General features: G+C 48.5%; 1 protein-coding gene across 2 annotated transcripts in view; it reads left to right on the top strand.

Moving 5' to 3' along the window:
• ATM (ATM serine/threonine kinase) overlaps nt 1–13,705 on the top strand; it is a 3,046,976-nt gene that overhangs the window by 234,136 nt on the left and 2,799,135 nt on the right. For both annotated transcript variants that reach the window (XM_069640412.1, XM_069640413.1), the window contains one exon: nt 10,703–10,867. In XM_069640412.1, coding sequence (XP_069496513.1) covers nt 10,703–10,867 — 165 coding nt within the window. The remainder of the gene's footprint in view (nt 1–10,702; nt 10,868–13,705) is intronic.

Genomic DNA, 13,705 nt, shown 5'->3' with positions numbered 1-13,705 from the left:
CAGATAAGGCTTGTCGTGGTAACAGCAATCACAGGTCAGAACATTGCCTGAAAATGGAACCCCTCACATTTGTCGCCCCTCACGCATCATGGGATTTGAGATTGTCCTTCATAGGTGCCATCTTCCTGCGATACTATCTCACTCTGTAACCATCTTGAATCCTACTCCTTGCACTGTTTTCTTTCCAGTTCTTTGTTATTTATGTGGGTATTGAGGACCTCGGCAGTCAAAAACATGTAAGTGGGCTACCAATGCGACAAGGTTTTCAGTCATTTACGTGACAATATAACTAGGTTTTCAGTCTGCATTTAAAAAGAAACCATACAAGCAAATGGCAATTGATTTACCACCTACCACCTCCCTAGCCCAGGCTTCCCTACTCTCAAAATGTTTTGATGAAATGTAGATTCTCTATTACCAGGTGACCCTTACTGTCTGGTCTGTCCCTGCCATAGCACTTTAACTCCGCCCGGGACTTTCTAAGGGGCTTAGATAGGGCTCATTTATATCCCTGGTATGCCTTTAGTCTGCATGATCGTCTTTCAACATTTAACCTCACTCTCCTTTCACTGGGTTTTTCTCGACTCTTCTCACCTTATCTTTCTCGCTGTCTCCATCATCGACCTTTTACACTTCGTCTCCATCCTTGTCGCTTCTCTCTCTCTACTCCTGTCTTTACTCTCCACCTCCTTCTTATTCCTGTCTTCCTATCACTACTTCTGTCTCAACTCACCACCAACCGCCTCTAGGGATATAGTGCCATGCACACCTTTTAGGGATAATAATGCCCTGCTCACCTTTTAGGGATAATAATGCCCTGCTCACTACACTGGTCCCTGGGATATAGATCCCTGTTCACATTGGGGAGAAAGGTGTGGTATAGAGCCATGACGCTGCTGAAACTTGAGCACACCTACTCACCTGAGACTCCGATAGCTGCTGATGTCTGCAGAGATAGAATGGATCTAGCTGTGGTGAGACACTGGGAAGGGTGGGGCATCTACACTTGGGGTGACGTGTATGAAGAGGGTGTCTTTAGAGAATTTGAATCCCTGCTGGAGAAGGAAGGGTTGCCTAAAGGGCAATTTCTGTGGTACCAAAGGACTTGAAAGGTGACCAGAGGAAAATGGGAGAAATGGCCCGAAGAACCAGCAGCGAACCCCTTGCTGACCCTAATGCATAACCTGAGTGGCTGGAAGCTGGTGTCTAGACTATATAGCCTACTGGTGGACAGACCCAAACCCAAAAGAATAATGCTAAAAGAGAGGTGGGAGACGGACCTTGGAGTAGACCTAATGGAAAGGTCGAGGAACTCCTGGTTTGTCGATTCAGCTGAATGTCTTATACCGCACATAAATGATCCCACACAGATTGGCCAAATTCAGCAATAATGCTCAGCCACTATGTCCCTGGTGCGGAATGGGGGAAGCAGGGCTGACATACAAGTTCTGGGGATGTGCACAGATGCAATGATTCTGGGCTCGATTGAACAAGCCTGCAGGAAAGCTGGGATAGTAAGATACGATTGGACCCCAAAAGAATGCTAATTGGGAGCATACTGCAGAAGCAGCAAATTCAAACATGTGGTTAAGTTCATGGCATGGTGTGCATACTGGCCAAGAGAACCATTGCAATGGCTTGGAAGTCAGTGGGAGGCCCGCAGTACGGATGCTGGCACAAGGAGTTTGAGCGCTGGGCAGAGGCAGAATCCAGGGTGTGAGGTGTAGGGGTGATGGGGCCCCTAGGGGACCTTCGCGTATGGAAACAAGGCACAATCACCACACACAAACTGATACGCCAGACACGAGGTTGTATTCCCAAAAGCTAGGGTTTATTGCAAAGCAAATAGTCTCAGTTGGCCAACTGGGTCTCATGCCCCGCGACGTGTGTTTCCAGACCACGAGGGACGCAAGAGAGCGAGAATTTTACAACAGTTACATATATACAAAGCAAGCATCTTACAATCAGCGGTGACGCATTCAGTACCGCCCATAATGTATTTCCTTTGAATTGGGTTTGTTGATTGACAATTGTGACGAGTATGACACCTTCAAACATTCATTTAGCAACAGTTTGCAATTTTGCGAGCCTGCAGACACAATTCTTTGTTTTAGAGAACACATTGCCCCTGTTCTTGCAAGCAAGCTGCGTGCAGGGGAGAGACACATTCCAGACCTCGCTATCATCTAGTTTCTATTCGTGTACTGGGGGTCAGCCCGCTCTCCAGGGCTCTACAAGGCTCAGGAAAGGGGGGCCGTAAAGGAGAGCATAATTCAAGCCATTAATTGTTTTTCTATCATTTCTACCGCATGAGCGAAACTAGCTGGCACCTGCGTAATGATTAAATGCTTTGTTGCTTACTTCCAAGGATTTGTGAGTGAGGAGACCGGGCATTTCTGTCTGGGTCGCCTGCGTTATGTTTCAACAAGTATCTCGCGGCCTTGCTCTATGCATGAACAATAATGTAACAGTGGAGCAGAATAAGCTTTCAGCAAAGCAGTTTCAACAGAAAGCAAGAGGCGAAAGTTAAAAACAAAATGGCGATTTCGAGGGGATTGGGTCCTCCGACGTATTCCATATCTATGACATGTAATCACCACAGCTGTGCTGCTTCGGAAACTTTTTTCGCCGTCTGCGTCCTGCGTCGATGACGTCGATGCGCCGTCGTCAAGGACCTCCTCCGACGGCATCCGATGTGATAAGTAGGACGCACGACGCCCGTAGCCTCAGTTCCGTTTTTTTCCGCGAACGTGTTGCTTCGTGAATCTCGGTTAACGCCTCGACTCTTTGGAGTTCTGTTCTTCTCGGTTCTTCGAACCTGTTCGTTTTGTGAAAATCCTTCGTGTGAAGATGTCTTCTACTTCGTCTTCGACCCCGCGTCCGGGTTTCAAGAAGTGCGGGGAGTGTGGGTCCAAGATGTCGGTGACGGACTCGCACGACGCCTGCCTCTGGTGCCTCGGGGAGGCCCACGACACGGATGACTGTATCGACTGCCAGTCGCTCACGTCCAAAGCCTTACGGGAACATAAGAAGAAGTTGTCGGTAGGTCGGGTGTCCAAGCCCCAGAAGTCGAGATCTGCGGGGCTTTCGACGGATGATTCGAGGGGTGACTCTCTGCGTCATCGTCGGAAGTCTCGTGGGTCTCCTTCTAGGAGTCGGTCTCGCCACTCCTCAGCCTCTTCGAGGCATTCTCGGAAGCGCCGACACCGGTCGTCTTCCAGGTCCTCTTCTGAGGACTCTGCCCGGCACGTCGCTTACCCCACCAGCCGTGCGACGCCGGAGGAATGGGCTTCCTTCGGGAAGAAAATGCTGGCGATTCTTGAGTCGCAGGGTACTAAGCCGTCCGCGCCCCCGAGTGGGGTCGGTAGTGAGAGGTCGAGAGACACCGCTCGCAAGAGTGGTCAGCACGAGTCACGGGAGAGGTCCTGTTCGGACAAGGAGACTTGTTCTCGACGCACCCGTTTCAGGTCCCGGTCCTCGATGCGTTCGAGACCGTATGCACCTGTGAGGTCTTCGAGGAAGACATCGACGTCTGAGGCGTCGAGGGCGTCGACAGGCTTTCTCGGGGCTCCGGCTCCGAGGAAGTCGTCGAAGCCGTTGACGCTCAGGTCGTCCAAGGACACGCTCGGGGCTCCGGCTTCGAGGGCTGTGTCGATGCCGCCGATGCTGGCGGCGCTGCATCTGACGTCGACGCCGATTTCGTCGACGCCGATCCTCTCGCCGCCGATGCCTGTTCTCTCGACTCCGGCGCCGATTCGCTCGACACCTTTCGTGTCGGAGGAACCCCCTACGAAGGCTCTGGTTAAGAGCAAGCACTCTTGGGTGCCTTCTTTTCGCCACCTGGAATATATTTCAGAAGCGGATGAGGATTCTGATGGCCTGGTTCCTAGTCAGTTCCAGATGAAATTGTCTCGGGCCATAGTCAGTTTGACGATTTGAGGCAGTCAAAGCATGATGCCAGTGGACTGGACACCTCTCCGGAGGTGGAGTTTGTAGTCCTGAGCCTGGCTCTCATGCCGATTCCTCGTACCGGCGCCTTATGGCTAGGGTTTCTGAGTACTTGGGATGGTCTGCTCCCCCAGGGGAGTTTGTGCAGGATGATCTAACGGACATACTTGATGTTGGTCCCCCAACTGACCCGGTACTGCCGTTCCATATGGCTTTACAGAGAAGGGTGGCGGCAGCTTGGACTGCTCCGGAGAGTCTCCCGGTGGTGGGCGGATCCTTGTCGCGAAAATACCGTCCAGCCAGTAGCGACCCCTGCTACTTGACCAGGCACCCCACTCCGGAGAGTTTGGTGGTGCAGGCGGCCACGGCCCCAGCAAAGCAGGCGTCGTGCCCTACCATCCCTCCTGATAGGGATGACAAACGTTTTGATGGCTGGGCGAAGAAAGTGTTTTCTTCTGGTGGTATGGCGCTTCAGGCGGCCAACTCCATTGTGCCTTGTCTCGTTTCACACACACACTGTGGAACTGTGTTGCGTTAGCGGCTGAACATATTCCCGAAGGGGACGAACAGGATGGTTTCCTTGCTATGGTCCAGGATGGTAAGGATGCCATGTGTGAGTCCGTTCAGTCGGGTTTGGAGCTGAATGCGTCAGTAGGTCCATGGCGGCGAGCACCGTGATACGCAGGTTTGCGTGGTTGCGGAAGTCGGGGTTTGCTCCTGATGTGCAGTGCCGGCTCCTCAACATGCCCTTTGACGGTGAACACCTTTTTGGCAGCAAGGCTGACGAGAGCCTTGAGAGGTTGCAGACCTCAAAAGCTGCAGCGAAGTCGTTGGGCGCTGCAGTCCGCCAACCTCCGCCTTTTCGTCCTAGGGGACAGCAGTGGAGGGGTGGTTCCTTTCGATATTACTCGTCCTTCAGTAAAGCTAGAGGAGCTGGCAGTCAAAGAGGCCAACGCAGGGGTACCAGAGGTGGACGACAGGGTACCCGTGGTGCCAAGGCCGCTCGGGCAGTTGCCTCTTTGCCCTCAGGTAACGCCGCAGCCGCTCCCACTCAGTCATGAGGCCATGTCCCATGGTTCGCCGGTTGGGGGAAGGCTGGCGCAGCATCTTGTTAGAGTGGCAAGCCATTACTTCAGATGTGTGGGTTCTGGAGATCATAACCCACGGCTACTGTCTTCCCTTTCGGCACAGGCCTCGCAACAATCCACTGGGGAACCTCTCTTTGAAGAGTCCGGATCCGCTCCTTGCGCAGGAAATTCAAGCCCTGCTGGAGAAAGGCGCCATAGAACTGGTGCCTGTAGCGGAGAGGAACAAGGGATGGTATTCCCCTTATTTTTTGATTTCGAAGAAAGACGGGGGATTGAGACCCATCATGGACTTGCGTGGTTTGAACAAGCTCCTCAGGAAGGACAAGTTCAAGATGGTTACTCTCTCTCAAGTCCTCCAGGCCCTTCAGCTTCAGGACTGGTTGGTGTCACTCGACCTCAAGAATGCTTACTTCCATGTGCCGATTCATCCCAAGCACAAGAAGTACCTGAGGTTCGCGGTTGGCGACTCGCACTTTCAGTTTCGGGTCCTGCCATTCGGATTGACCTCCACCCCGAGGGTTTTCACCAAGCTCATGGTGGTGGTGGCAGCGCATCTCGGGCAAGGGGGGATTCACATCTACCCCTACCTGGACGATTGGTTGATCATGGGGGAGATCTCCCGAGCAAGTCCTGGATCATCTGTCCGTCACCTGCCACTCCCTTCACAGGCTGGGCTTCTCCCTCAATTTAAAGAAGTCCCATTTGACGCCAACACAGCGGCTCCAGTACATCGGAGCAGTGCTCGACACTTCCCTGGGGCAGTGTTTTCCTCCCCAGGTGAGGGCTCTTCACATTCAGCAGATGGTGCACAAGTTTCAGCATTCCCAGACGCTCCCAGCGTTCGAGTTCTTGAAGTTGCTCGGCCTCATGGCATCCTGCATTCTTCTGGTGCCAGAGGCTCGCCTGCGGATGAGATCTTTGCAGTGGGCACTCAAGACGCAATGGTCGCAGTCCTCCGGCAGGATGTCGGACCCGGTTCAGGTGCCGCCCTCGGTCGCCCGGGACCTTCTGTGGTGGGCCGTCGAAGGCAACTTGATGAAGGGGGCTCCATTTTGGCTTCCCTGGCCGGAGGTGACGATCGTGACGGATGCATCCCTCACGGGATGGGGAGCTCATGCCAACTGGCTGACAGTCAGCGGTCGTTGGTCTCCGTCGGAGTCCAGACTCCATATCAATCTGTTGGAGCTGAGGGCCGTCAGGCTAGCCCTGAAGGCTTTTCTGCCGACTGTGCGAGGAATGAGTGTCCTGATCCTGACGGACAACACAGTGGCCATGCACTACCTCAACAAAAAGGGGGGGGGGCAGGGTCACTTCCTCTGTGCAGGGAGGCAATGCAGCTCGAGTTCTGGGCCATCCAGCAGGAAGTTTCGATCTCGGCAGTTCATCTGGCCGGAGACAAAAACGTGACGGCGGACGCTCTGAGCAGGCAGAGCGCGATCTCTCACGAGTGGGAGTTGGCTCAGGAGATTCTCCTGGAGATCTTCGCCCTTTGGGGGACCCCTCAAGTGGATCTCTTCACCTCCAGTGTCAACCGGAAGTGCGAAAGGTTTTGCTCGCGGGAATTTCCTCCAAAAGGAGCCTTAGGAGACGCGTTCGTGGTGGAGTGGTCATTCCCGCTGCTGTACGCGTTTCCTCCAGTCCCCGTCATCCCGCAAGTGCTGCGGAGGTTACGGAAGTTCGGTTCCCGGATGATCCTCATTGCTCCGGCGTGGGCTCGGAGGACGTGGTACCCGGACTTTCTCGACTTGTCCATCTGCCCTCCACGTCGTCTTCCCTACCGAGACGATCTGCTCTCATGGGAGGGGGGTCAGGTTCTCCATCCAGAGGTCAGATCCCTCAACCTTCACGCTTGGCTTCTGAAAGGTTGAGGTATAAGGATTGGGACCTCCCTGAAGACGTGATGGAGGTGTTGCTTTCGGCCCGAAGGCCGGCAACAAAGTCTCTGTACTGTTGCCGTTGGCGTAAGTTCTGTGACTGGTGCAGAGTTCAGAATGTGGATCCTTTTGCATGTGACATCCCCATGGTTCTGTCCTTTTTACTTTCTTTGGCCCACAGGGGTTTGCAAGTGGGTACCGTTAAAGGTTACCTGGCGGCGCTGTCCATCTTTAAGCGCTCGTCTGAAGAGTGTTCTTACTTTAAAATCCTTTTAATTTCACAGTTTCTGAAAGGGCAAACTAATGTGTTCCCTCCGTCACCTGGTGCCTGGTTGGGATTTAAACCTTGTTCTTAAGTTTCTTATGGGTGCTCCGTTTGAGCCTTTACATTCTTGCCCTTTGAGGCTATTAACTCTGAAAACTGTGTTTTTAGTTGCGGTTACTTCCGCTCGCAGAGTGAGTGAGTTACAGGCACTTTCAGTTAAGCCACCCTCCACTGTATTTCACAAGGACAGGGTTGTCCTTAGAGTTCGTCCTTCTTTTCTTCCGAAGGTAGTGACAAAATTTCATTTGGCCCAGAAGGTTGTTCTTCCGGCCTTCTATCCTCCGAATCCTAGTAAGGAAGAGGAGAGGCTCCATAGGCTTGATCCTAGGAGAGCTTTAAGCTTTTATGTTTCACGCATGTTCCGGGTCAGAGTGGACGATCAACTCTTTATTGGTTACGCTGGAAAGCGTTTGGGGCAAGCTGTGACGAAACAGACTTTGTCTCGCTGGATTATTTTGGCCATCTCGGAGTGTTACCGCTTGGCAGGTAAGGACCCACCGGCTGGCTTGCGGGCCCATTCTACCAGGGGTATGGCTCCATCTACTGCCCTACAGAGGGGTGTTCCTATTCGCAACATCTCTGATGCAGCCACCTGGGCTTCAGTACATACATTTGTACGTCACTATTCCCTCGATTCCATCCGAGGACAGGATCTGGCCTTTGGCAAGGCGGTCCTTTGCTCTGCTATTTGATTGGCTATTCTAAATTTTGATTCTAAATTCTTTCCCTCCTCCTTGCTCTGGTACTGCTTTGGGAGTCTGTCATAGATATGGAATACATCGGAGGACCCAATCCCCTCGAAGAACAAGTTACTTTCTTACCTGGTAACGTTCTTTCGATGGGATGGTCCGACGACGTATTCCATATCGCTCCCTCCCTGCCTTCCCCGCTGCAGAATTTCTTTTGCGATTGCAGCTTACGTTCCGCAAGACTTTGTGTCTGACTGGCAGTTGACTAATGTCACACGTTCTGGGGGAAAAAACTACAACTGAGGCTACGGGCATCGTGCGTCCTACTTATCACATCGGATGACGTCGGACGTCGGAGGAGGTCCTCGACGACGGCGCATCGACGTCATCGACGCAGGACGCAGACGCCGAAAAAAGTTTCCGAAGCAGCTTAGCTGTGGTGATTACATGTCATAGATATGGAATACGTCGTCGGACCATCCCATCGAAAGAACATTACCAGGTAAGAAAGTAACTTGTTCTTCTATCACATCAAAATAGCCGCACTATAGTCAGGCTTATGGGTCTGTATTTCTAATACCAAACACATGAGGCGGTTGGTCTTCGGCCAACAAAATACATTGCCTTCATTATTGAGGGTTATCTACTTTTTGTGGACTGACAGGGGTAGCCAGGTCAGAGATCAATTTGAATGAGATATATGAAGCCTGGAAGACACTGGTTTGGGACATGTTCCATCCATCTGACGATAAACCCCCCCATGAACACACACTGGCTTCTCAGGGACATCTGCCACTGATGACGGCAGCACACAGTCGGTGCTAACCTGGGAGCCAGCCCCTGACTGACAATTATATCTGCCCGCCCTAGAACCCTGCTCACCTATAAAAGTTAAATGATGCCTGTAATAATATGATGTCTGGCAAGTGAAGAAGTTGTCGGGTTGTTATTGTGTTAATCGTTGTTAACTGCATGTCAACAGTTGTACATTGGACTACGCAGCCATATAAGACGCACTTGATACATGTGTAACTGAACTTATATAAATGCTAAGAAAAACATTTTAAAATAAATAAATAGATCCCTGCTCACTAAACGCCTTCTCCAATTCACATCTAGGGATAGCGTGCCCTGCTCACTGAACTCTTCACCCTCTTCCTCCTTACCACCTCTACTCGCCATGACCCAAGTCTTACTGCTCTCTCAAACTCCCACACTTACAGCTAAAATTGATACCACTCTCTGAATCCCAGCAAAATCTCTCCAAACATTCTCTTCCAAGTGGTCCACCACTTACATCACACTCATCAGTCTAAGCTAATCCCAATTCCTCCCAACTCCTCCACTTGTGGCTGGAATTTCCAAAGTAAGTCTTCATAAGGGCTGTTAGCCCCACCCATTTTCCAGTCTCCATTTTTTTCCAGACAACCTTGTGGTCCAGACCATTTGTTCTCTCCTGGATTGCGGATGTTAATGTCTACAAAGGCTTTGGCGGAGATTCCCTGGTCTCATAGGGCTGTGTTGCTTCCTACTGGTTCCATCTGTGTCGTTGCTGCTCCCTTGTAGCATGCCTGGACAGTCTGTAGTCATTTTTGGACTCGCATTCTGCTACTGAATGGGGAGGACTATCCCATTTGGGTAAATAGTTCATTCCAGACTGGTTCTTGTCCATAGGTCTCATGTGCATTGGGCACATGTAGTTTCTTGGATGGCGTTCCTTCTCAAGGACCATTATCCAGCGCAGGGGTCGGTGGACTCTGGTGCATGCTGGTCATAGTAAACTCTCGGGAACCACACAAAAGAGAATAGAAAGAGACCTGGCCAGGACAAAGGCTGGTAGGCATTGAGTCAGGGAAAGATGTACCAATATGCATAATAATACATTGTTTTTTATATAAATCGCTTTAATCTAAATCGCTTTACATAGGACATATTTACATACATTACTATTATTAACCAATCGGAATTGGTACTCATTTAGCGATGTCGGTAGGGTGAAAGGCTGAGTTGGCCTTGGAATCCAACCTGCGACCTGCAGATCAAACACAGATCACAGCAACAATCGTTTAACCCGCTGAGCCAATTTACCTACATGCACTGCTCTATGCAGATGAGGGAGCCGGACAACTGTGGTCCTCCTCAACTCCCCAACAGCAGCTCTGGGCTAGCTCTGTCTCTGCCGATGCCCTGATAGGCAGCCTGCCCCAGGTTGAGAGGGGTCCTCTGTCCCCTTGACTGGATGAAACCCATGATCCTGTTACACTAGACGGTGATTACAAGACAAGCTGGAAATAGCTTGGGAAATGGTTCATGTTCAAAGATGACCAATCAATGCTCCCTCATATTCAGAGTTGTTGGACACACATGTGTCCAAATATAAGGCAATTTCATCGGTTCAATGGGCTGTTTAATATGGGAGCCTTTCATCATTAAGGCGCTTGAGTTCTTTAGTATTTATTTTACTGTTGAACAGTTGTCCTTGGTTCTCTTCAACAGGAGACCATTATTCTGGAGATTGTAAATCCACGAATAACATCCGCCTTATCAAGCAAGCAACTTTCCCTTTGTTTTGTTAGTTACTAGCCACAATTAAAATATATGTTTTAAATGAAATAAGATCCCTTCACTTACCTGTGCAAAAGTGGGTTTATTGGTGATTTTGTAATTTAATGGCTAACTTAATGGTGGCTTATTTACCAGTTAATTTTGATCTCATCTGTGTGGACTTTGCATATTGTTGATTTCATTTCTTTTTTCTTGGATTGTCCTGTTCCATAGGATCACCCAGGCTGAAATGCCAAGAACTCCTGCATCATGTTATGGAAACCATACAAAATCCTTCAGGTTGCTCTGCCTTTGGAGCAGACTACAGCAGTATTCTGCTGAAAGATATCCTTTCTGTCCGGAAGTACTGGTGCGAGATTTCTCAGCCACAGTGGTCAGGTAAATCCTTTATATAGCTTTTAATATTTTGTATATTATATTTATCAAAACTCTGTTTTAAATCTATCTTGCAGTTAGTTTGCTTAATTGTTCCTGAGAAAGGCATTCTGTTTTGTTTGTTCTAAATTGAGTTGAATCCCTCACCTCATTTCTTAATGTCTGAAATCATTACCATGGTTTTAAGCCCAGAAGTACATGTACAAGTGTATGTGGCAGATTATATCTGCTGTATATGTAACATAATGTTTAGAAACGTTTGAGTATGTAGAGATAAAGAACAAAATCTAATTATTCAGTCGAAAAATGTAACTTAACATATGTTGTTAAGGCGTCATTGTATGTAATCTTATCAAAATGAGTGAAATGATCTGCAGTTAAGTTTCTTAATAAGCTCCTAATGAAGGAAAAAATGCACTCAGTTGAGGTACTGACACAAGTTTTCTCACAAGTAGCCATTTTATTAAATAATATGGGTGAGATAAACACCTTGCTTTACCTAACCTAACGAGGATTTCCCAACCTGTTAAACTAAGACTAAAGGAAAACACTCTAATATCACAAGGTATCTTTCCCTCGCGCTTATTCATACAACAAAATCATATAGGTATTATATGGGTTTTTAAACTCCACAAAATAAATTACATTCAAACACTGGCTTTGTAAACATGTATCCTTGTAACCAGGGTTGGATGCCCTTCCCCATGATTAATTCAGGATATTTCAAACCAAAGGTAAAATCAGGAAAGTTATTTTTCAATAGCCAAGTTCTGCTCTGAATACAACACACAGTTCTTATCATTGCATAAGTATTTCACTTGGCACTTGGATAGTCTTATTACTAAACATGATTTATTAAGTCTTGAAAATGATTGTCAACGTTTCCACAAGCTCTTGCTTGATGAACCAAAAAGACTTTATCTTCACACTGCCAATCCGTTTTCAATGTAATTTCTCTTCTTTGAAGAATAACCACTTTCACATTTCTCCTTTATAAATCATAACCTTTTGTCGGGATGGTTTACCACAGTTTATCATAACACTTTATTGGACTTGCCACTTTCTTTCCACCACAACCTTCTACCACACTGCAGTACTTCAATTATCTTCTTCCTGGCCCACTAACCTGCCAAGACTAATAGTCCCTTTCCTGGTATATCCGCCTGCCAGGATAAAACTCCTACCACTACTACAAGTACTCTGTGGTGAGGTTTGCTTCTAACTTTACACACTTAGATCCTCATTGTGGACAATCAATTTAATTTAAACTGCTTATTGAAAAAGTCTTTGACTTTCAACAATAACAGAGTTCACAACTTCTTCCACAAGGGTACAATACACATTGACATTGTTTTTCCCATTGATGTATTTGCCACATGCAATGCAGGTTATATTCCTCTCCTCCTTGATGATTTCTACAAGGAGGGCTTTTATTCTGCCACCTCTGGGTTCCTTCTACACCACCAATTAGCTGCTGTTCATGTTTCTTTTTCTGGTATCCCTCAATAGGAAAGCTGTATCCCCTTTTATTTATAATTGCCTTTCTTTGGCTTGGGCAATGGTGGTTGTCATCTTCCCTTTCCGGTAATCTCCCTTCTTCTAGATGACATCCACTTGTTCCAATATTGCCCCCTCTTTACTTTGCCAATGGTGGTTACAATATTGTTTAACTCTGTCTCTCCCAACATGAGAGTTATGCCAAAATTGCTTTAGTTCAATAGTTTGGTACTCAAAAACGGTTACTTTGAGCCAGCGATATATTACGGAGCGCTTGTTGGACATGCTGCTGCTTTGACTTCTTCTTTCGTCTCGACCGTTTAGGCATCTGACAACTCTGGTCACGCTCCTGTTGCTCCAGCCTCCTGGAAAGGGAGCCTTCTTTGCTCCTCGCATACTCTGGTGAATGCTACCTACCGGAGTAGGCTGCATAACTCTGAGAGTTTTTCTCTCCTACCGGACAGCTAGTCCCAGCACAGATTCCTGCTGCGCGTCCTCTGCATTCAGGATTCCCGACTTCTGCAACTCTCTCGGCACCGCATCCTGCTGACAAAACAGCAGCGGTTCCGACGTCATCTTTCTTCTGCTTCTGTTGCTCCCACGACTTCTTTCTTATGGCCTGCACCTGAAGGGGCCTTAAATATTAAAAGTCCCTCTTAGGGAGGGTCATTATCACCACTAGACTGCACACTACAATTCTGCATCTCTGAGCCCCTCTTCCTTGTCATAGTACTAAGAGCATTATGGGACTTGAAGCCGCTAATGTACTTCTTTTTAACATCAAGTCTTCAATTTTACAATAGGCCATTAAGACTGTGGGATAATTAGGGAAGTTGGTTAGAGGGTGCTACTAATTCTCCTGATCCAAGTGCGCTCCCATGTGATCCTCCCGCAGAACACCACCCCCAGGGTCAGTATCATGTGGCGGCTCCCTTTCCCTGGCCACATATGAAGGGTCCCAAGCCCAGGGTCTTTGGGGTGATCACCTCGGATTCATCACAATTAGTAGTCTCATCAATATCATCTCTTAGTGCAAGCCTTAAGAAATTGTTTTAAGAATCGGAACAAATATCCTAGTTCATTGTTTTGTCACGTCTGTGCCATTGGAACATGAAATGCCACCCATTGTGGACTAACTGGGACTTGAAATTCATCAACCTAATCCGCACAGAACAATACATATTAATATTTCTGAGTTTAATTTTCCTTCTCAATACTTTGATGCTTCCCGATTTCATTTCACAAACTACATATCCCACAATGCACCTTTTGGCAGTTCTCCGTACCTGGCTATTCCTATGAAGCAGTCTTAGAACTACAATCCCCAGAAGCCCTAGAGATCAG

Source organism: Ambystoma mexicanum, chromosome 7q (assembly GCF_040938575.1).
Source record: "Ambystoma mexicanum isolate Mex_15411 chromosome 7q, UKY_AmexF1_1, whole genome shotgun sequence".
Lineage (NCBI taxonomy): Eukaryota > Metazoa > Chordata > Amphibia > Caudata > Ambystomatidae > Ambystoma > Ambystoma mexicanum.
Note: the sequence above shows the minus strand (reverse complement) of the source record. Positions and strands in the feature narration are given on the sequence as shown.